Source organism: Acanthisitta chloris, unplaced genomic scaffold (genome assembly GCF_000695815.1).
Source record: "Acanthisitta chloris isolate BGI_N310 unplaced genomic scaffold, ASM69581v1 scaffold11668, whole genome shotgun sequence".
Taxonomy (NCBI): Eukaryota; Metazoa; Chordata; class Aves; order Passeriformes; family Acanthisittidae; genus Acanthisitta; species Acanthisitta chloris.
The window spans coordinates 106548-128918 of NW_008686585.1; the positions used below are offsets into that span (position 1 = coordinate 106548).

Below are 22371 nucleotides of genomic sequence, written 5' to 3' on the forward strand. Positions count from 1 at the left end.
GCTTACAGCATCAGTCCGGAGCCGAGTGGGGAGACGGGAGCGATACCCACTAACCCACCCATGCTCGGGAATGCCTGACTGGTAACGCAGTGCCTCCGACGAAAGGACCGGCAATTCCTCAGCTCTCCGAGATGCAAGCCAGTGCCGATTCCACCAAGATGGACTGTCTTTGGAGCAACTGGAAATGTCAGGGTATTATATCTATTCTAGTGTTGCATGCTAGAAGGACTGCATGGCAGAGGAGGCAAAGGCAGGATCCATCCATTTTTGCATTGTTCACCTGTGGGCCTTTGCATGCTGTTTTCTCTCCCTCCCCACAAAGCTTTACTTTGGGGGGAATTTAAGAAAGGAAGATAAAAAGCCCTTAATTCTGTTCTTTGAATGCATTTCTCCTGTCTCCAGCTGTCTCACGCTGAAAGCATCCAGGATACAGGTCCTCCCTTCCCACCTTACATTCCCAAAGCATCCGCCCTTGCCGTTAGCGGCGTCATTTCTCATCCTCGACTCTCTCCGTCGGGATATCCCCGGCATGATTTCCTACCTTTCGGGCTTTAGGAGAACCGGGTGACGGTGCCTTGGTGCCCGCTGGGGCAGGTGAGGGGTGGAGGTGGTGGCGTTGGGAGCCTGGGTGCCTCCTGCCCATGGACACACCCAGAGCCAGGCTTAGCCTAGCGTCGACACAAAGAAAACGCAGCTTTGGCAAGGAGGGCGACAGCACCAGGGCATGGTGGGATCACCCCCTGCTTCCTACTTTGCTCTAGGATTGCTTGAAAAAACCCACAGTAATCCTTTCATTACGCTTCCGAGCACTCGGCTGAGCCGGTTTTGGGGGTAAAATATTGTGATGGTGTTGTCTCGCTGCCGCGTTGGCGAGAGGAACAATAGCATCTCCCTTTTGGGCTGATTTTCAGCGTGTTTCGAGCGGGTCGGTGTCTGCGCTGGGTGGGGCTGGCCACCTTCCCGGGTGCCTTGGACAGCTTTTCAGCCATTTTTAGTCGGCTTCACACTTCCCAGCCAGCATCCAGCCTTTGTTTTGATAAAAGACAGTCTCTGTGACGCTGCTCGGTGGGCAGATTAGAGGGAGAAAAGCTAGCGGCTGATGCTGCCAGGCAGGCTGCTGCCTGCTTCGGGCAGGCTTTGTTGGAGTGTATTTTTTCATTTTAAGGTGCATGTTTACGCTGAACAGTCAGTTCATGGTGTTGCTGCTCACAGCAAGGTCCCTGGGAGGGAGATTACTCTGTAGCATCATCTCATTAAAGGGTCCAGGATGCTTGCAGACATAGTTTCATAAACGCAGCTTGATGTAACCGAAGCTGGAAAACATTCCTAAAGTGTTTCTTGGGGAGGGGATGGGGAGATCTTTCAGACAGACTCTTGTCTCTAGGGAGCTTGATATTTTTGCAATCTTAATTCAGCATCTAATTGTATTTATGAACTGAGGGGTTTTTTTTAAGGAAGATGAGTAGCTGGAAAGTAAACAGATGCACCTGTTAAATGCCAGGCTCCAGCAGCTCCAGCAGCTCCTGCTTTCCATACCATGATCAAGGGTTTTCCATAGGTTTGTTGATTTGTTAAGCTTATATGGGAGAGCCACAAGGAAACTTCAGCATCTTTTCGTCTGAGCTTTGCAGATAAACTTCCTCATAGGGTGGGGTTTGGGGATTTTATTTGGGTTGATTTTTTCCCCAAAATGCTCAATATTTTGTTGATCCTTATAAAAACATTGATTTGCTGAGTCAGATTGCTGAACCACCTGTATTTAGAGGCAAGCTAAATATTTTCCCTCTTTATCAGAAAAAAAACCCCAATATTTTATTTATTTAAATTAAAAAGGGCATGCTGCTATTGTTTAATTAATAATTAATACAAATAGTGTTTTTTCTCTCCTTCTGTGCTCTCCTCTTTGAAACCAAGGTAGATTTGCTGAATATTAAATGACACAACATGTCCCATACTGATTTGAAAAAAAAAGAGAAAAAACAGGTCTGACAAAATCAACGCAGCTAAAATAAATCACTTGCCTCACTTCCACAGCATGTGCATATTTTTTTTTTCATTTCCTTGGGTGGTGCTTTATGGTTCAAAAATGATTCTGCAGAAAACATGAAATAGTAATAGAATATTATTTCTGTCATCAAAATTCTTTGATCAGTTCCTGATAAAATAGAAAAAAATTTAAAATTCAGAAGAATGAAGACTAAAGACGATTCATTGATTCTTTTGATATCTATTATTCATGTAGTCTCTGTCTCAACCCAGAATATCAGTTTCATGCAAACCTGGAGTTGTATAATTTTGCCAGCTTCATTGTCAACAGAATTATGGTTCCTCCCTGAAAACTCTGGAATGTGTCTGGGAGTGTAACAGATGCAAACAGAAACCTCAGTAAATACAGAGCATATTTATATTCAAATTATGGAAATACAGCACTGAGGTTAACATAAGTTTTAATTATTAAATAGTCAAGCCTGCAACTAGCTGCATCATTGGTCTGATCTTATAGTACTTACAATTGGTGTAAATTTGGGTGAGGATCTTGAGAAGCTGCAGAGACACTTGGTGAAGCTTTGGCTTTGCCCCACTAATGCACTGTTATTTTCTTTGCAGTGAAGCAACTGCTACTGTTGCATACATTTGGAAATACTGCAGTGTGTTTTACCTGTCCATCCTGCAGGTACAGCATGATTATAGCAATGGTAGATCATGATTCAGCCCTGGGGTGAGCAGGACAGTAATTTGCCACTGCTGGGCTTTGGCTTCATTCAAGATATTAACCTGGGTGCCTTTGGGGAATCGCAGCCAACTTCCACGCCCAAGTCATCTTCTGCACTAGAAGGTGATGCGTTTCAAGTAGGCTGGGATGGAGTCATGCATAATGCATGAGCGTGTGGAGAAATGTCTCCAACTGGGCATGCTGGTTGCTGTGGGCTTTCGTGTGACAATCTATGGCCAGTGTTAGCCGTGTGACGCATCGAGTGTGCAGCTTCCAGAGGGGAGCTGCTGGCTGAGGTGTGCCTCCAGCTTCAAATGGTGGAGCAGGTCTCTGTGCCTTCCCCAGGGACTCAGCCCAGCCCAGCAGGACACACGTCATACCCTACTAGAGAGGTTTATCTAGATTAGGAAGGACATAGAATCGTAGAATATCCTGAGTTGGAAGGGACCCACTGGGATCAACTCCTGGCCCCGCACAGGAGAGCCCCAAGAATCCCACCACGTGCCTGAGAGCATTGTCCAAGCACTTCTTGAGCTCTGTCAGGTTTGGTGCTGTAAACACTTTCCTGGGGAGCTGTTCTAGTGCCCAACCACCCTCTGGGGGAAGAACCTTTTCCTAATATGTAACCTAAACCTCCCCTGGCACAGCTTCATGCCGTTCCCTCAGGTCCTGTCACCAGAGAGAAGAGATAAGTGCCCAAGTTTGCACCACAGCTTGCTGGAGCCAAGTACATTGGTCCCCATAAATATTCCTTTTTCCACTCTTTCTTCTACATGCCAGTTCTTGAGTGATCATAAGTGACATGCTTGCTCCTGCAGCTTTAACCTGCTGCAAGACTTACTGAAAAACAAAAATGGGAAGGTCCAGGAAAACAGGCCTGTGTACTGTTCATAGAAGGGATCCTAAATACTCTCCATCTTACAATTATAACTTAATGTGGAAAAGAACTGCAGACTTCATCAAATCCATCTAGCTGACATAACTCTGCTGGGACTGGAGTTATTGATTAGCATTTCCTTGGCAGCTGTTTTCAGAGAAACAGCTTCCTCACTTGGTTGATGTATCATTTGGTTTCCAAAGGGTAATGAGAAGCTGCACCAACTATTCATGGTGATGTTCCCCACTGTAAGACTCATAAAGAAGTTCAGTGGCAATGATATGAATGCATGCTGTTAATCTATAACCTTATTGACTGTTCTGAAGTCTGTCTAATTTCTACTGTATCATGAGCATATAACCTCAGCCATTTAGTACCTTCAGTGCTTTCCTGAAAGTGTTGTGGGCTGATCTCTCAGCTGGGATCCACTTGATAAAGATGTGTCTCAGTAGGTTCTTTTGTTGGACTTTGGTAGGGCAAAAATCTTGGAACCAAGTCATCACCTAGTATAAACGATTTAGCTAACAGTTTCACAAAACTAGACTAACTTGTGAGGAATTTATCTCCTAATTTCACAGATGATTTACTGTGAAATTTGAATGAAATTTGTCAAGATTTTTTTCCACTTTCAGATTTGCTGTCATTTTTTTGGTCACTGTTGCAGAAATTGCATCAATCCTTCTTCCAGCACATTCCTGTTGATGGCAATACAACTGCAAGATCAAGAGCTTAAGGTTAGAGGACAAAGTCTCTTAGATGAGCTTCACATTGTTTGGCTGCCAACCATCCCAACAAACACCTTGACCCTTAGAGGGGCAAAAAATCACTGAGACAATGTGCTCTGCACACCTGCTGTGCCATCATAGAATCATAGAATGGTTTGGATTGGAAGTTACCCTAAAGATCATCTAATTCCAACCCCCCTGCTGTGGGAATAGACACCTTCCACTAGACCAGGTTGCCCAGAGCCATGTCTGAACATACTTTTTATTCTTTTCTTTTAAGAACAGATGGATAAGTTTCCTTCATTGCCAGAACAAGGTGAAAATTTCATAAAAGTAAGATTATTTTAAGGTATTCCCTGAGGAGTAATTTTAATTCCAGCAAGAGGGTGGTAATGGGGCAATAGCTGAAGGCAGCATTGGAGGTCTGTTTTTGCTTTCATTAGGTCTCTGGGAAGTGAGTGTTGGTGAGGTTTTTTTGATATTGGCAGGGATACTCTCTCCACATCACATTTAGTTCTCACAAACAATATAGGTTTGAACTATTCATTTTGAAAATCTGCATCCTCTATTTGGATAGGGTTAGGATGGGTCCAGGTCTGTTATTTCAGTCTAAGAGCATCTTGGGGAAAATCTCAACATTTCCAAAGCATTATGTGCATTCAGGGACTGCATTCAGGGATTCTGCTTGCTCTCCTTGGTTTCTGCTCACTTAAGGTGATAGCAACAACATCCTCCATAGAAACTGGCCAAGGCAGGTAGTGATAGAGTTGGATGAGCAGGAGGTGTGTGGAGGAGGCTTTCTCCTGCTGCTATGTTTAATCCTGGTCTTAGAGCATCTCTCATGTGAAAGTGATAATAATAACAACATAATCATCAGCATCATTAATATTAATATCAATATTAATAATGATAATAATAATCAGGATGATGGTACAATAGACTTGTGTGTGGCATGCTTGTAGGGCTTACTCAAGCTTACTCTGATGCCTCACATAAGGCAATCGATCGATACCTTTTTGCTCACATCTTGATCTTGCAGATGGAGTAGGATAGAATATGGAGGGCATAATGTATCGAGACTTTCCTTTTTCCTGGTCCTGTTCCTGTTTCAGGTCTCATTTCACCAGACTTTGAGGACTGAGAAGGTCTGAACTTTCAAGCTGGGTCTTGGAACAGGTGGATGTTAACGGTACAAAATTGAACTCAAGACAGGAAGTTAATGGACAGAATATACACAAGAGGTAGAAGTATGGAGAGATTCCTCAAGGCTGGAGAAAAAGGATAAGGAGATATGCCTCATGAAACAGCACAGATATTTTGCCTTAGCTCTGCTGTTCATCACAGCAGTCTCCTAAAGGCACCAGACTGCTCATTAAATAGTGTATCCATCTGTTTTACATTAGAATCAGATCTGTTGTGGGGAAGGGAGCAATGACCACATTGGATCCTTCACTGGAGAGAAGAGAGGAAGTCTGGTCCTGCAGCCTGTGGTTAAAGCTGCAAACTGTAATTTCTTTGAGTGAAAGCAGTATTTGCTTCTATTCAAAGACCTACAGGTTATTGCATTTGTCTCCAGATATTGATGTGACAATGCTATGAACAAGATTGTTCGTCCTAAATTATGTTTCCTGATCTTTTCACTCCCAATAGGACTGAGAAATGCCTTATGAAGTAATTTATATTTATGAAGTCATGATATTACACTGTATACAGAATAAAAGGCCGTGTGTAGACAGGTTTTTACCACTTGTCTTTAAAAGTAATATTAGATAGGCATTGAAGCTATACAACTCATTGAGTTTACCTTCTGAGGAGGCCCAAAGGGACCTCTGTGGTGAGGGAGGCAGCTTGAACACATCCAAGGGTGTTAGTTATATGCTAAAGAGCATATAACCTTTTATACAGTCATCCAGGCGTGTGGGCCTCGTTCGAAGGCTGGATACCAGGAGTTTGCCACACTTTTTGTACTAACTTCTGTGTAAATGCTACTTGATGTGTGATCATTTTTCATAGTGTTGTTGCAGTAGAGGAAAAGCTTGCAAAAATCAGAAGGAAAGAACAGAGGTTTTTCAGAGGAGGGGAGGGAGAAGCTGTGGAAGTTGTGAATTGTTCAGTTTGTGCTCCGTTGATCTTGATTGATTTTCATCTTAAAATGCTTTCTTTGAGACACAGAACAGAAAGATCCCTGTTTCTCTTATAAAAGTATTTTTGGAAAACATAGCCATGCAGGAGTCTGAAGGTGTGAGGACATTTTAGCTATAAGTTGGTTTGGATGCTCTATTCTCCCTCTGGGATCTCCTCTCAGGAGCCTGGGGCTGCAGCTGCCCCACACCATGGTGCTTCTGGGGACCACATAATCCACCAAAGCCCAGTCCTTGTGTTTCCACCAGGTCCTGAGAAGAATGGACTCAAGGGCAGCATTGATTAGTCCACTTCAGGTGTCTCAAATCATTCACCCCTTGCCTCCAGCACTGCCCTTTCCAGTCCCCAGGTCTGTCTTCTAGCTTTAATGATGCCAAATTCTGAGGAGCAGAAACATTTTTCTGCTGAAAGGCGTGATGAGAGCTGCAAGAGCTTTCAGGCACTGTACTCAGAAGCCATTCCTTGCTGGCACAAGCTTTGCCTGCTGCTGCTGTTCCTTATATTTGTGAGGTTCATTTTAGCTTGCCTCACAAACACAGGTATTTACCAGCTGCTCCTATTAACAGGTGGTTGCTTGTATCATAAAATTCACCTTTGTGCATGACTAGTCTGGGGCTTGGCCCCATAAGTAGGATCAAATCAGTATAGTTAGATGAGGTTATGCTATAAAGTATAGCTGAGACACTGATTTGACACCCTTGAAAACTCTTTCTTTCAACTAGAAGTCTACTTGAGTAACATCTAACAAGTTCTGCTGTGAGTTAAAAAAACATGAGCAGATGATAATTGCTGATAAATAGCTCATCAGACACACTTCTCCAGCAAAATTCTTCAAAGGCAGTGGCAGTGACCTGCAGTGCTGCTGTCTGGCAAGTCCTCTGCAATAAATACAAACAGTTCTGAGTTTCAGGCAGTTCTGGCAAAGCACAGAGTCCATTTATACCTCTGCAAATGAGTCAGAGCTTTGGTGAGTTGTACTGGAAAGTGCAAAGTGACTGATGCTGCTTCCCTCCTTCCAGGAGGTTAAAGAGAGATCATGGAAAGCTACAGCTGAACAGCTTCTGCATGCTAATGGGCATGGTCAGGATTTTACAGTAGTTCCAAAACAGAAGGAACCCAACCCTTAGTGAAACTGAGGCTGATTTCACTGCCCAAACCTTTTGCAAATCCTGGCTGCAAACTTTGGGTGGCTCTCGGAAGTGGATCTTGCCCAGCCAAGCAGATTGAGCCCCTGTCCAATTGCATGCACATCACATATCAACAGCCTCACGTGGCACCAGCCTCCTGCTTCATGCATATTCAGTGTGCATTGCTCAGAATTGTGCCATTGTAGCAGGGTCTGGGTAGCACCGTGCACACACACACACATGCCATCAGCAACACACCCAGAGCTTCCAGGAACCTGCACCACACCAGGACCTTTTAGTCTTTCCCTGCTGATTGACCAAAGCACTTAATTACTGTGTCATTCACTAACACTGTCATGGATTCCTTCTCCTTTAATTTATCTGGGGAATGCTGTAGCCACGTATGAGCCGGGCTTGAAGCCTATTTCAGACTGACCAAGCATGGGGTCAGTGTGTGCTGGTGAGTGGCTTTGCAGAGGATTGTGTGTGTGTGTGAAGGCATGAAGCTCCAGCTCATCTTCTGGCTCTGCCATCCTCATACTCACTGTGTCCTCATGTGCTGGGGAGCCTGGTCTGAGCTCAGTGGTTGTCTCTTCAGCGTGCCAAGGGAGGGGTGTAGGTATGAACAGGCAGTGGCTCTTCATCAATGACTCAGACCACCAGTTATATTTATTGACCTGCTGAAGGACCGTAAACCCATGGGGTAAGCAACTGTTTGGGGTAGTTGTTTGGTGTCTTAATCAGTTTTCCATGAATATAGGATGAGATGAAACTCAAAGCAGACATGTAAATGTGGTGGACAACCTCATCTTTCATTTTCATTCCCATTCAGAGTTTAAAAAAGGGGTATGAAGGCAGTTGATGCACTTAGTTCTGGGTTTACCTCATAGTGAAGGAGTAAATTTCTCATTCCTTTTCCCCTTCCTATTTACAACTTCAGATACCAATGTGACAGGTATTCTTTCTCTGGTGTGAATGGTTACAAGAGGAAATGGCTACTAGAGGAAGCCAGGCAAAGGATCCCAGCCAGGGCATTCTGCACCCAGTGCACCTCTGTCTGCTTTTGAGGGAGATTTGTTCATGAAGGGATATGTGGGACAAAAATGTGTTTAACTACTGTCTTGGCAAGGAAGCATTTTTTTACTGAGAGGGTGGACAAAGCCAGAAACAGTATTCCTAGAGGGGTGGTCAATGCATCAAACCTGTTAGTGTTTAAGAAGCACTTGGACAGTGCCTTTAACATGTGTTAGCATTTGGTCATGCTGGAGTGGTCAGGCAGTTGGACTAGATGGTCATTGTAGGTCACTTCCAACTGAAATATTCTATTCTATTCTATTCTATTCTATTCTATTCTATTCTATTCTATTCTATTCTATTCTATTCTATTCTATTCTATTCTATTCTATTCTATTCTATTCTATTCTATTCTATTCTATTCTATTCTATTCTATTCTATTCTATTCTATTCTATTAAGGCAAAAAGGCTTTGAAGTGACAAGCTGTGACAGAAGGAGCAAACATGGCTCTGACACATAGCTCAGGTGATTTTAGCAACATCTAAATTCCAGGGGAACTGATACTGCCCTGAGGCCTGTCAGCAAAACAGTGCTTGCTTCAGGCAAGTCCATGGGCTGTGGGTGGATCCCATACATCTCCACTGATTCCTAGCTCTGGACTCTCCTTCTCCCCCTTCCCTGCCCAAGAAGTCATGAGGTTCACTTCCTGGACCACCTTTTGGAATATGCTTTGGCTCACCCCCTTCTCCTTAAGGGAGAGGAGGAGGAATAGCTGCAGGAGCAGCAAATCCTGCCCAAACAGCTGGACATGGCAGCAGTGCTGCTGCTCCCCATCCCTGCGAGGCAGACAAGGAGAAGGCAGATGTGCTTCCTGCCCTTGAAAATCCTGACAGACCTGACAGGCTGTAGGTGGGGGAGTTGTGATCCCAGGCTGGATCTGTGCACTGGGACAGCCACTTAAAAATCATTTGACTCGTATCTCCCTTCTCTGTGCTGAGATTTTCCACCTAGCAGTTGGCACACATTTTTCCACGCACGTGGGAATATTTGCCTCAGGTCTAAAAGAAGCAGGATCCCTCTCTCCCAGGTCTGGCTGGTGAAAGAGGCCAGCTGCCTTTTCATCTCCTCTCTCGTGCATGAACATATCCCCAGAACTGTGTCATTTGGCCTCTGTCCATCTCGCTCTGAGCCTTTTCCTTACCTGTTACAGCTTAGTAAATATCCCAGTCATTCCATGGCAGGAAGGAACAACTTTCAGGATATACACACACCTGGAGAAGTCTGTCTTGGGTAACTCAGCATCTTCCTTTTTGAAGGGAATGAGAAAATGCAGTTTGGCATCTCTCTGCATGAGAATATATCCCACTGCCAGTCTGCAGGAGTATGAGTTGGAAGATCCTCAAAAGAAAGAGGCTTAGTTGCTCATTCTGTGCCTTATCATTAATTGGGATTGACTCAGGGAACTCTGCTGGAATGGCTTTTGTGTTTTTTGGCTCAGATCTCATTTGTTTGCCTCTCTGCTGCCTGTGTCCTAGGGAGTGTTTTTCCCCTGGTACGTGGCCTTTTTCTGTCATCAGCAGATGTGCCACATACAGCATCCTGAGCTTGTTTCATTTAATGAGGAGGTTTTGATAGAAAATTTAAGTATCTCAAAGTGAAATTTGCATAAATTTTCAGTACTGTCCCCTGACAGAGGAATTATTAAGCACAAAAGTTATCAGGTTGTGAATAATCACAGAATGGTTTGGGATAGGAGGAATTAAAGATCATCTTGTTCAAACATCCCTGCCATGGGACCCATTAGCCCAGGTTTCTCCAAACCCCATCCAACCTGGTTTTGAACACTTCCAGGGATGGGACATCCAAAGCTTCTCTGGGCAACCTGTGCCAGTGCCTCAGCACCCTCCAAGTAAATATAATAACTCTTGCCCCAGTGCTCGCTGTTGAAGCCACCCCTGTGCACTGCTGCTGAATTTTGCAGCACTTTGACTGAAAAACAATATGAAAAAAATGGCAAACCCTGCACACTTGTGTCCTGGGTGCCATTTTGTAAGGATGATTTCCAAGTCACATACTCCAGCACCTCAGCACTGTGAGCAATTTGTGGAGCTGCAGCTGCAGCATCAATACAGCTGTGTCTGCTGCTGAACATCCTGATACAGGTGTGTGCTGTGACTCTGTTCTAATTGCATTTTGGATTATCCCCTACTCCATGTCCCAGGGCTTCCACAGGAAGGAGACCTGGGCATGTATCTGGAAAGACTCTGCTCTGCTCCTTGGCTTGTAAAGTCACTACCCAGGAACCCAGAACATGCCCCAAGGTCTCTTGGCCAATGGCTTCTGTGCAGCCCACGGATCTAGTCAGGTGTGGTCATGGTCACAGGTCTGGGGCTGAACACTGCACTTAGGAGAGGAAAGAGTTATTGTACAGTGTATATTGATGGAGAATATAGTAGCTCGTGAGTATTGCATGAAAAGAGCCCAGTTACACAACAGAAATTTTTGCATTCAAGCTCATTACTTTGAAAAGCAGTGCTAATACATGTAATAGTAATAAGTAACGCTGCTCATTGACTCAAGGCAAACATGCTGTGGTGACTCACAATTCTTGGAGATTAGATGATAAGAACTACTAGGCTAGATGAATTTTTTTTTCTTTTTGTATCTGTGACTTTTTTTGATTTTTGACAGATTGCAGCTTTCCTGATTTTACTCTTTGTTCGGGATGATTTGACAAGTGGCATCTATGAAATCTGTTTGGCTGGTGGTGTGTTCAAGCTGTTCGTGAGGACTTGTGCAGTGTGTGAAATTAAAGCTGTTTTGTTTAGGTTGTCATGAGCATGTTCTTTGGCTGGATGAAGAGTCCTCTCAGAAACAGATTATCAGTATAAAGAAATTAAATTCACCTTTGTGAGCTGGATATTCCTCCCTCATTTCATTAAATTTTGCTTTTATAGTGACTATTCCTGATGGTAAGGTTATTGGTGGGAGAGGTTGAAATTAACTATATGAACTGATTGAAAAACATTCTAAAAATTAACTGTGTTAGAAATGTAAAAATACAGTGTTTGAAAATGGTTTGATGCACTGGTTTTGTTCCAATGACACCTCCCATGGACAGGGAAAGTTACATAACAAGCATCTCATTTCCAAGATGGTTGGATTTGAGTAGCAAAAGAGATTTATTCTGTTATTTAAGGCCTCATCTGGAAAATAGTTTTCTACCCATGTAACTATTAAGCAGCAGTAAAACCAGGAGCCTTTTCCTGTCTCAAAACTCAAGAAATAACAAAATTATACGGTCAAAACTTTGAATGGGAAAGTGGTTTATTGTGGCTAGTCCCAAACTTCCTCATTTGTTTATCAACCAAAACTGGAAAATACTTTGATTGAACATTTGACATTTGGACTTGTGACAAAAAAAAACAATTCAGAATTTCCAGATTGAGTAAATGCAAGGTAGGTTGAAATCCTCCATACAGCCCTAGCAACAACACAAACCCCAGCGTGCACTTGCCTTGCTGCTGCAAGAGACCCACCCACTGTGCTGCGGTTGGAGATATTCATCCATCTTATCTAACCCAGACACAGGCGCAAGGGAAACAAGGATTTCAAGTAGGTCATTGGTTGTAATTTCCTCAGTGCGTCACTCAAGTCACTTTGCTGCTTCTGTTGAGGAGTTCCTGTTGATGCTGATCTGAGCAGGAGCATCACCACTCCCTTTATGCTCTTGCATGGACTCCAAGCATCACAGTGGCTGTGGTAGCCATCCTCGATGTCCTTCCAGCACCTTTACCGTGTTGTTCTTCTCTCCCCAGCTATCGACCTGTTGTACTGGCGTGACATCAAGCAGACAGGGATCGTGTTCGGCAGCCTCCTGTTGCTGCTCTTCTCCCTGACCCAGTTCAGCGTCGTCAGTGTCGTTGCCTATCTGGCCCTCGCTGGTCTCTCGGCCACCATTAGCTTCAGAATCTACAAATCAGTCCTACAGGCTGTGCAGAAGACGGACGAGGGCCACCCCTTCAAGTGAGTCTCAAGGACCCATTCCCAGTGGCAACTCACATTTCTTTAGCTGCCCCTTTTATACTGGATAAAATTCTCTTCTTGCTCATAAAATGGGAAATAATAGTATTTTCTGTATTGGCCCAGATCCTGGAGAGAAAAAAACCAACACAGAAGTCATCATTATCTAAGACATGGGATTTTTTTCCCCTGAAATTCAAAAGATCCAGAAAATTTTAAGCAAACAGAAAAAAAGACTTTCATTAGAGCTAATGATGCTCTGCAAGCATGAAGAGTATTGTTTCTGTTGGTCATAGAGGGGAGCTATCTATATCTTTGCTCCAGCAAATCATTATCTGGTGCCAGTGCCAGTGCTGTGGCCTCCACACTCTCTGCAGGGTCTGGGGGGTTTGCTCCAAGAGAACAGTGATCTGTTCTCCTCTGCTGTGCCAACTGATTGGTAAACCATATCATGGAACTGGTGTGATTTGGAAAAACACATGCTGAAAAGAAAGTCTTGTTGAGGTGCTGCTCCTTCTGCTTCACTTGGATCAGTTCTGAGATGCAGTTCACGACATGGGTATAGCTCAGAGAATAGCACAGAAATCTGTGAGGAAATCCCCCAGCTAGGTATCCCCCTTTGGGTGAGGTAAGAAGAGAAATCCCATCAAGGATGAGGCTTTGCATGGGGAGAGGGCAAGGCTGGAGGCAAACAGCCCCAGCAGAACCCACAATCACCCAGGGAGATGGGTCATGCAAGGTGAAGTGTGTGTGCTGGTGGCTCTGTGCCTGCAGGGAGGAGGACACTACTCCAGTGCAAAGAAATGAGGTGTGGGAAGGAGGGAATGATAGGGTAGATGGTACAAGTGTGCACAGCAGGTGAACCTGCCTGGGTTTGTAACGGGACCTGTGTTTCTGGCAGAGCCTACTTGGAGATGGAGATGAATCTTTCACCCGACCAGATCCAGAAATACACAGATTGTCTCCAGCTATATGTCAACAGCACAGTCAAAGAGCTGAGGAGACTCTTTCTCGTTCAGGACCTTGTGGATTCTTTAAAAGTAGGATTGCTTTAATTATTTTTAACCCCTCTCTAGAGGATCAATCTACATTTCAAAGCACTTGCTTCCCATGTTGACAAGGTTGTCATGAAACCTAGTTTTGTGTGGCTCCAAATATAAAAGTTGCTTTCCATTTTGGTTTAAAAACTGCTTCTTTTCAGCACTTTAGAGGTTTGGCAATCTGCATTTGCATGTATTGATACATAATACAGGACTTTAAAATCTGCAGAACCAGCTTAACTCCACCACAGTTCTAGAAGCATCTCTGCATTGTGCTTTCTATTACTTTGCCACAAAATGCTGTTCCCCTCTGTTAATCTGGATTTCCTCTACTGGTGGCATTTCCTGCTATGGAGGAAGGTCTTCTTTCACTCCCTGCTGAAATAGCTATTGATTTCCAGCCTTACACCCAAGCAAGTGTTCTTCAGAGCAAAGGGGAGTTCATTAAGAGAGCAGATATGGGTTTGGCTCCTAAATTGGTAAAGATCTTTAGGAAAATGTTCCCATCTTTCAGCCTTAAGTTTTCAGTCCCTGGGATCGTCAGTTTGGGGCTGTGATTAAGCTGTGTGGGATGACCCCTGCCATCAACAAAATTGCATGCAGAAATCTGCCTATGCCATGATCAATGCAGAGTCCTAAGTGTACTCAGTTATGCCCTAAATATATGTAAAAGCTCAGTTAAGAGGGTGAGAAGCAGAGAACGGAATGGAGAATGGAGTTTATACATCCAGAAAATCTACCTAGTTCCTAATGTGCCTTACTTAACAGTTCCCTTCCACATCAGGAAAGGCTAATGTGCCGTTATGTTAGCTAGTTAAGTGAACTAATTCCTTCTTATGCTGACACTGGAGGTGATGTAATGATCCATCTTTAATTTAGTTTGCAGTACTAATGTGGCTGCTGACTTACGTGGGAGCCCTCTTCAATGGCCTGACTCTTCTGATAATGGGTAAAAATCCACATTTCTTTTGTCATCTATTTTTAACTCAAACTCCCTCGCGATTTCCACTTAGACAAAACAGCCTATCCTCAGCATGCCTTCCCCCCAGTTAAACCATCAGCGTTTACTTCCCCTTCCAGTAAATATTCATTATTCCATTAAATTTTCCCTCCTCACAGAGCTAATTTGTGGTGTGTGGTTTTGCAGCTACTAGTCCCAGAGCAATGGGAAACTCCATATTTGGGAGGTTTGAGCAAAGTGCATTTTTAATACAAAGATCCCTGGTGGATCAGCTGACCAAGTGGCATGATATGTGTTTGTCACTGAAGTAGGTCTCTTCTCTGGAGAAATCTGATCTGCAGGAATATAACAGTGTGCTCTTTTTCTCCTCAGCTGTGGTGTCTATGTTTACTCTCCCTGTTGTATATGACAAGTACCAGGTAAGTCTGTCCTCACAGTGCAGTTTGGGTGTTTGGGTGCTTGTGCCTTGTTGATGCCTGGTTGACTTGGTCTCCTTTTGCCCTCTGCAGGCACAGATTGATCAATACTTGGGACTCGTGAGGACCCACATAAACACTGTTGTGGCAAAGTGAGTTCAGCAGCAAACCTGATGAGAATTCTTGCTGTGAGGTTGTGGTACACTGGGAGTGGCTGAGTGCTGGATGGCCCAGGGGACAACGTGCCCTATCAATGACTTCCTCCCCAGATCCTGGAATGTGAGAGGCTGTGGGAGAGCAGATCCCTGGAGAAACACAGACCTTCTCAACAGAGTGTAGACTAAGGCAGAGCTGTGACTATATATTCTTCTCTCCCCTCTCCTAGTGTTTGGGAGAGCTGTGGGCAGAGCAGCCCGACCAGGGACTGATGTCCATCCTTTTACCTGTCAGGACAATCAGGAAGGATTGAATTAACTCCCTTCCCAGTTGACCACTCCCAAGCCTGGGTTTTTGAATCCAGAGGCTCTGTCCTTTAGAGTTAATAATACCATTAATGAACAAAGTGGGAATTAGAACACCACCCTGCTGCAGAAAGAAAATACCTGGAAGCACCATGATATTTAGTGTTTCAAACCCCTGTGGAATGGATGGAAGACCTGGATGAAATTTTTGATGCAGTCTGCTCTAGTTCCTAATGCACTGACTGTATCATAAGCCTTTTCAGGATCCCTAGGGGCACAGTGAGGATCTAAGCATAGCTCTCAAAAGCTGAAAATTACTGAGGCAGGATGGCTGGTCTGGAAGGTAGATCTATACAACAGTTTGTATCCATAGCCTCACAATAGCTGGATGAATAACAGGCATCCAGTGGAAAGTTACAAAACAGTCAGATACAGAGACCAAGAAATCCACGAGGAGATGCTGAGGAAATGGGTTGTTTAGCCTGGCAAGGAGGGAGCTAGGGAGTGATATAACAGAGTATAAGTATTTGATGAGAAGTGTCAAGATTATGCAAACTCTTCTTGGTAGTTGCAGATGTTGCTTATAACAAGGAGCAACAACATAAATCCAGCTTAGGACGTTGATGTTGGACATTAGGAGAAATTTTTTCACTAGGAGATTAGGACTGGAGCAAGCTATGTAGGGAGGTGCCAGAATCTCCTTCCTTGGAGGTTTTCAAGATGCAGCAAGATGAAGATGTGACCCACGTGATTTAGCATTGGCAATAGTCCTGCCTTATGTAGGAGGTTGATTCAAAGACTTTCAGAGTGTCGTTCCAGCCAACATTTCTGCTGTTCTGCAAAACCCTTAGGCAGGACTAAACATTTGTACTGAAAATTCTTTTTGCAGACTTCATGCCTGGCTTTCTATAGGCAATAGACCACGGAGGGATAATGAAGTGGAGGAGAATATCATGGAACATACCTTGTGGTTATGTTCCATGATATGTGGTTATGTTCCATAAACCACCAAAAACTAGGTCTGTAGGAACACCTAGATGGGCATCACTTCTATTTCTTATGACACTTCAGTCTACCTGTTGAGATGACACACTGAATGTGAGCTAGAGATGACCTCTGGATAAGAGTCCAAGTGGGGAAACAGTGAAATGGAATAACTGCCTCACATCATATAATCCTTTTCCTTTCTCTTCTTTATTTCTAGGATTCAAGCTAAAATCCCAGGTGCTAAGAGAAAGGCAGAGTAAAGCAGACATCGAGAATTCACCGACTACAGTAGTGAATAACGGGGAAATCTGGAGTGAAACAGCTCTGTTCTTACACTTTACTGCAAATTTATCATTCTTTTTTTTTCTCAACACCATAATCTTAGAAACATAAAACTCGGAAGCAGTGCTTTTCCCCTGCTGCTTCTGCACTTAGAATATTTGCAATCACTTGTGTCAAGCACTAAAGTATAGTAAAGAGAAAAGTGTACTAGATGTGGTTTTTTGTGTTGCTTATAAAGTGCATGATGGTGAGAGCCTAAATAATATTGACCTCTTTATTTTATTTTATTTTTTTAGTGTTTTTCCTTCTTCTATTGGCATTGCTTCTATAACTTTTAATGTTACATGTGGCTAGGGGCTTTCCTGCTTAGCGCACTTGATGCAATAGTTAAAATTGCTTCTACGTCACTGGGTTGCTGGTTGGATTCATCTTTATTAACTATATAGAATTGTAGACTGATGTTTTAGTGTTTTCCAGCACAAATAAAATAAACAGTAATCGGTACTTATGGTAATCAGTTTTGTATAACTCAAAAAAACAAATGAAAACAAAACCCAGTACTTTTGTCGTAAAGGATTGACAGGCTGATCTACATGTATGGTAACTGGAAAGTTCCAGCATGTTCAATTTATTACGATTTGTATTACATTCTCTGTAGTTCCTAATGGACTTAATTATGGACTCTGAATATTTGCACTTATGTACTTGATACCGAATGCAGAAATAAATGTTACTAAATGTAAAAACTTCTCCCTGTTGTTGCCGCTGGGATTACCTTGACATTTGCAAACTGGACACCGTGCAAAAAAAGGAGCATTTACTCTCTTTCTCTCCCCTGGAGTTCTGCACACACTTTGCTCTTATGTAATGGTGCTATCCAACAAGTAATTAGTACATACATAGTAGTTATGTAACTCATCTAATATTTTCACATCTTGATGAGTGTAGCAATAAAAGAAGGGTCTTAGCTCATAGTTTTTTGGTTGGTGGTGTAGCAAATATCAGACACATGAATAAATGTCTCTTCCTCCATTTGCACATTGTGTAAACTATAAGCAGAACACTATGGAGGCATCAGCACAACACAGAGGACTTTTCACTATCCTTACCACCAAGTTACTCTCTTAGCCGAAGCTCTTTGAAATCTGCTATAAACTGTGGGATCAATACTGAATCCAGAGGTTGGGAACTGAAATAGACATTTGCTCTTGTTCAAAGGTGAAGGTTTTTAATAGGCATTTGGTGTTTGAGAACCATCAGACAAGAGAAACAGCTGTTGGACCTTATCCAAAGTGCTTCAAAACAAACAGTTGGTTAAGTGCTGAATGGTTTGCCCATTTGTGGAACATACCTGGGAAAAGATTTTTTTTGTATAAAAATGTGAACATCAAAATATTTTCAGCCACATTGCAGTTTCTCTCTTTTGTGGCAGAAAAAGTTTTTCTGCAGAAATTTTTTTCATATACAAAAAAGCTAGAACCTTAAACACTTATCCCAACTTTTTGATTCTGAAGTCTTTCCTTAGATTTGTTCATTAATTCACCTTCATCTCAGTTACCATGTCTTTGGTGACATCTGTCCTAGGTCAGGATTCAGTTCTGTTGGTGTATAAATGCACATCCCAAATGCACATGAGGAGTTGGTAGAAACATTGCTATGGCTGTGGGATAGTTAATTCTTGTGAGGAGTCTCAAATACCCTTATTTTCATTTTAGCTTTATATTTAAATACTCTTCTTTGCTCATATTTAGAAATACTGCGCTGTCTTTTAAATGCCACCTGCAGCTAGGCAGGAACATTTTTCCTCAACGAGAAACTGAATGCCTTGCAGGGACATATGTTGCTTTTGATCAAATGGAATATGCTTGTTTTAGCATGTGTAGTTTAGAGCCAGGAGTTAAAATTTAACATCTACACCAGTAGATAACCTGTGTCTCTGAGGAAAATGGCATAGTCCATATGAGCATCCTTGAGAATTGACCTTCAGAATTCTTATTACTTACAAGATGAGTACCTGAGTCCAACATGTTAATTAGGAAAATGAGTCTATTCAATGTCTCATCCCACTGGTGCCATAAATGTGTTCTTCCCTCACACCACCAGTGCAGTTACAGCCAAGACTAATCTTTTGCAATGCTCAACCCTAAGCATGATTTAAAGGCTACATTTCCTGTGTATTTGGAAATAAAGCAAAGCTAAACCTTCTGGCAGAGTCCAACAGTTGAAATTAATAGTGACAAAGAACCCTGTTCTTGTCTCCTCCAGCATCAGCCTCTCTCAACCCCCACAGCACTCACTCCAAACCCCTATCACCTTGACTCATACCCTGCACATGCACCTCTTGAACCCATACCCTTTACTTCTATCTCTTATCACATCCCACCTTTCCAAAGCAGCTCCCAAACCTCCTTGCAGACCCCTGACTTTCCCTATATTGGGCAGTAACAGCCTACACGTGCTCCTGAGCAGGTCCAGTGGGTTAATTGGTGGGTGGAGCCAACTGGGAAGATCACACTGGGATGTGCCAGAAGCAGAGGACTTCAGGCTGGGTTTGGAGTATTCATGCTGCCCATGGACACTATCCCCTTACTGGGATCACAGCAGCACTTTCCATGATACCTTTGAACATGGAAGCTTGGAGAAAGCCAACCACTACTAACTCCTGGTCCTGCTACACAACTTGCTGTAACACGGTCCCTGTGCATACAAGGAGGCCCTGGTAAGTCTCATCCATAGAGCAGCACTATGGGGAAAGGTTGTACCTCCACCTTTTTTGGTTTTCAAAGAAATGCAGGGGAAAACAACCAACACTGAGCTCTACTTTTAAAAATATTCTGGTGTGATTTCAGTAGGTGGCTGAAGATAGCAGAATGACACACATTCATGGGCTGAGCTGTGCTTTGAGATATACAGGCTGTGAAGCCCTTTTGTTTCTGATCTTCATTTGCAATCAAAGAGCAGCATGAAAAGAAAAGCTTGAATAGTAACAGCAGCAAACTTGTGAGGGTTTCTAGGCAGGTGAGACCTGGGAAGCAGTTCACTCTGCCTGGATAAAATGCAGGGGAGGGTATTAAATGATTCTTTTCTCTTCAAAATGTGCCTTGCCTGAGGAACTTGGACATCACACCACATCACTAGTGATTCAGGAGTCAGCTTGTCCTCCTGGTTCAAAGGCTGCTTTAATAGATAAGCAAGTGATAGATGTTTTGAAGACCCACTTAACCAAGTGATGTTGTCCAGGTGGTTGGAGTTAGGTGTGCTAAATACCTGGCCCAAGCTGTGTCTCTCATCCTTACCTCTGGTTCATCTTGAGATGCTGATACTCTCTTTCTAGAGAGGAAGCTGAGAGGTTTCTAAGGTGCATGGCACAGCTGGGAGGCATGTTTAGACGTGGGAACAGGTACAGACCAGGCCTTTCCATGGCTGGGAACTGGCTGGTTAATGTAAATACAGCTGCCTTGTGAGGTGATCGACATGGTGTTGCCTTTCAAGGAAGATAACAGGTCTACTTGCTGAGCTGATCTTTGAAATCCAGCCCAAATGACTGTGATAATTTGAGCTGAATTTAGTTTAACTCTTGCTTGTGGATATGAAATCAGGAGTGGCATGCTGGCAGGAGACCATATTTTGTTAGAACATCTACATGTGTCTTTTTTAATGGTCTATGACTTTAAAATATCTTCTCCATGATTTCACCTGTACCTCAGAAACTTTATGAGCCTGCTCCTAAACTGCTGCCTGTTAAGGAGAGGTTTGATGATTACTGAAGAGCTCTGTCAGAGCTTTATGTCACTTGAACGCCTGTCTGTGTACCTTGAAATGAATACTCCATTGGTAGTTTGATGTGAAATGTGAATACTCTCTAAGGCTGTTGATTTTTATTCCTTGCTTCTTGGTGCCTCAGCAGTATTCCACTCTTCTAGCCTATATATTTGCCTCTGAGCTGTTGCTGATCTCTTTTGTGCTCCCTCTGCTCTTTAATATTAATCTAGTGAGAGTAGGATCATAAAACACGAGTGTCACGAAAACCCTGGAACTGGGAGGAGATAAGAATGATATAATACTCTGTGAGCAGCTAATCCAGTTAAAGACACTGTTTGCTTCCCCATAGCTTTTGCTGTCTCCCTGCATGATTTCAGATGGCAGCTGGCTCCCATCCCTATCCTGGTGGGTTACAAGTCAGTCAACTGTAAGCTTATCAGCCTTTCCTTCTCCATATGGGCCCAGGGAAATATGTGGCAAGCCCATGTGTTTGCCCAGTGCAGCTTTGAGAAGACCAAGTGTGATGTATTTCTTCCTGGCTCTTCTTAATATATTCTTTTCTTAGATATGGAATTAAAAGATTCTCCATCAGGGAATTTGCATGTGAGTTTCCTGGGATGCTGGGAATCAGTGGAATAAGGTTGCTGGCATGAGGGAGCCTGGTAAGACTGCCTGGCACATGCAGCCACTGCAGGACATATGGTATTTGGATAAGGGTGAGATATGTCCTCTGATAAGAGGCAATAGCTGCAGTGCCTGAAAACAGAAGGAGGAATGGGCTCTGGTCATTTCTGCCAGGCTTCCTTGCTGCTCAGCACCTGTACAGGAGAGAGTGGCAGTACCTTGGTCTCTGACACAACAGGGGAAAGATACTGAGCGTGGGTGTTCCTACTCCACAGGTGTGTGTGGAAATGGGAGCTGCCATAAGTAGGTACATGGGCTTGACCTGCTTCTCTCTTTGACCTGAACTGTTAATTTCCTTGTCCTTGGTCTTTGATTGCAAGGGAACAGCTAGCTCAGTCTGTTGGTGGTCTCCTCTGGTCAGCATCTGATCCAAGTAACTGCCAGCTGTTTTCACCACCTCTGTAGCTCCCCTAGAAAGAGTGCTAAATGTACAAGTCTGCCGGATTTATACTTTGGGGATCTCACTGTGTGTGGGTGCAAGACAAGGTTAAGTTACATGGGCAGGTGTGTGGGTAGACTGTTCTGTCCAGCACTCTGGCAAGCCCTCTGGGGGTGCCTGGAATGTACTCATCTCTGCATTGCCTGTGCTCTCATCATCCCTTTCACTCCTGCTCTGCCTCAGCCAAAGATGCTGAAGGGACCAGGGTCAGGATATGAGGATGGATAGAGCTGCAGAAGGAGCTTATCTAAGAAAAACAACAGCCCTAGCACCACTGTGCTGAGATGCTTTCGTGGCTTTTCTCTCCTGTCTGCCAGCAAGTCAGATTCATTTCTTGTGTTCATATGAATATCAAAGTGGTTTAGCCTCAAGGCTGCAATTTATTCCTTCTCCTGGGTCTTTTTGTTTTAGTTGAAAAAATAATTCAGTCCAGTGAAGCTAATTGTCATTCAGAGTAAGGTCCCTCTGCATATACTTCTCTTTATGAGGAAGCTGTAAAGAGGATTTAGTTACATTTTTACTTCTTTTGCACAGCCTTCTAATTTAGATAAAGTGATGTAGAGTAGCCCAGACCAGTCCAAAAATCACAGAACCATAGAATCACAGAATGGTTTGGGTTGGAAGGGACCTTAAAGACCATCTAGTCTAGTGGGCAGGGACACCTTCCACTAGACCAGCTTGTTCAGAGCCCCATCCAACCTGGCCTGGAACACTTC

The 22371-nt window shown here is 43.5% G+C and overlaps 1 protein-coding gene across 1 annotated transcript in view; it reads left to right on the forward strand.

The window, feature by feature from the left end:
- Positions 1 to 17516, forward strand: part of LOC103807497 (reticulon-1-like) — a 124056-nt gene extending 106540 nt beyond the window's left edge. Inside the window, 6 exon segments of the mRNA XM_009080229.1 lie at positions 12419 to 12626; positions 13525 to 13663; positions 14543 to 14612; positions 14997 to 15043; positions 15134 to 15192; positions 16706 to 17516. Of these exon segments, the coding sequence (XP_009078477.1) occupies positions 12419 to 12626; positions 13525 to 13663; positions 14543 to 14612; positions 14997 to 15043; positions 15134 to 15192; positions 16706 to 16748 (566 nt within the window). The 3' untranslated portion in view covers positions 16749 to 17516.
- Positions 17517 to 22371: the final 4855 nt, after the last annotated feature.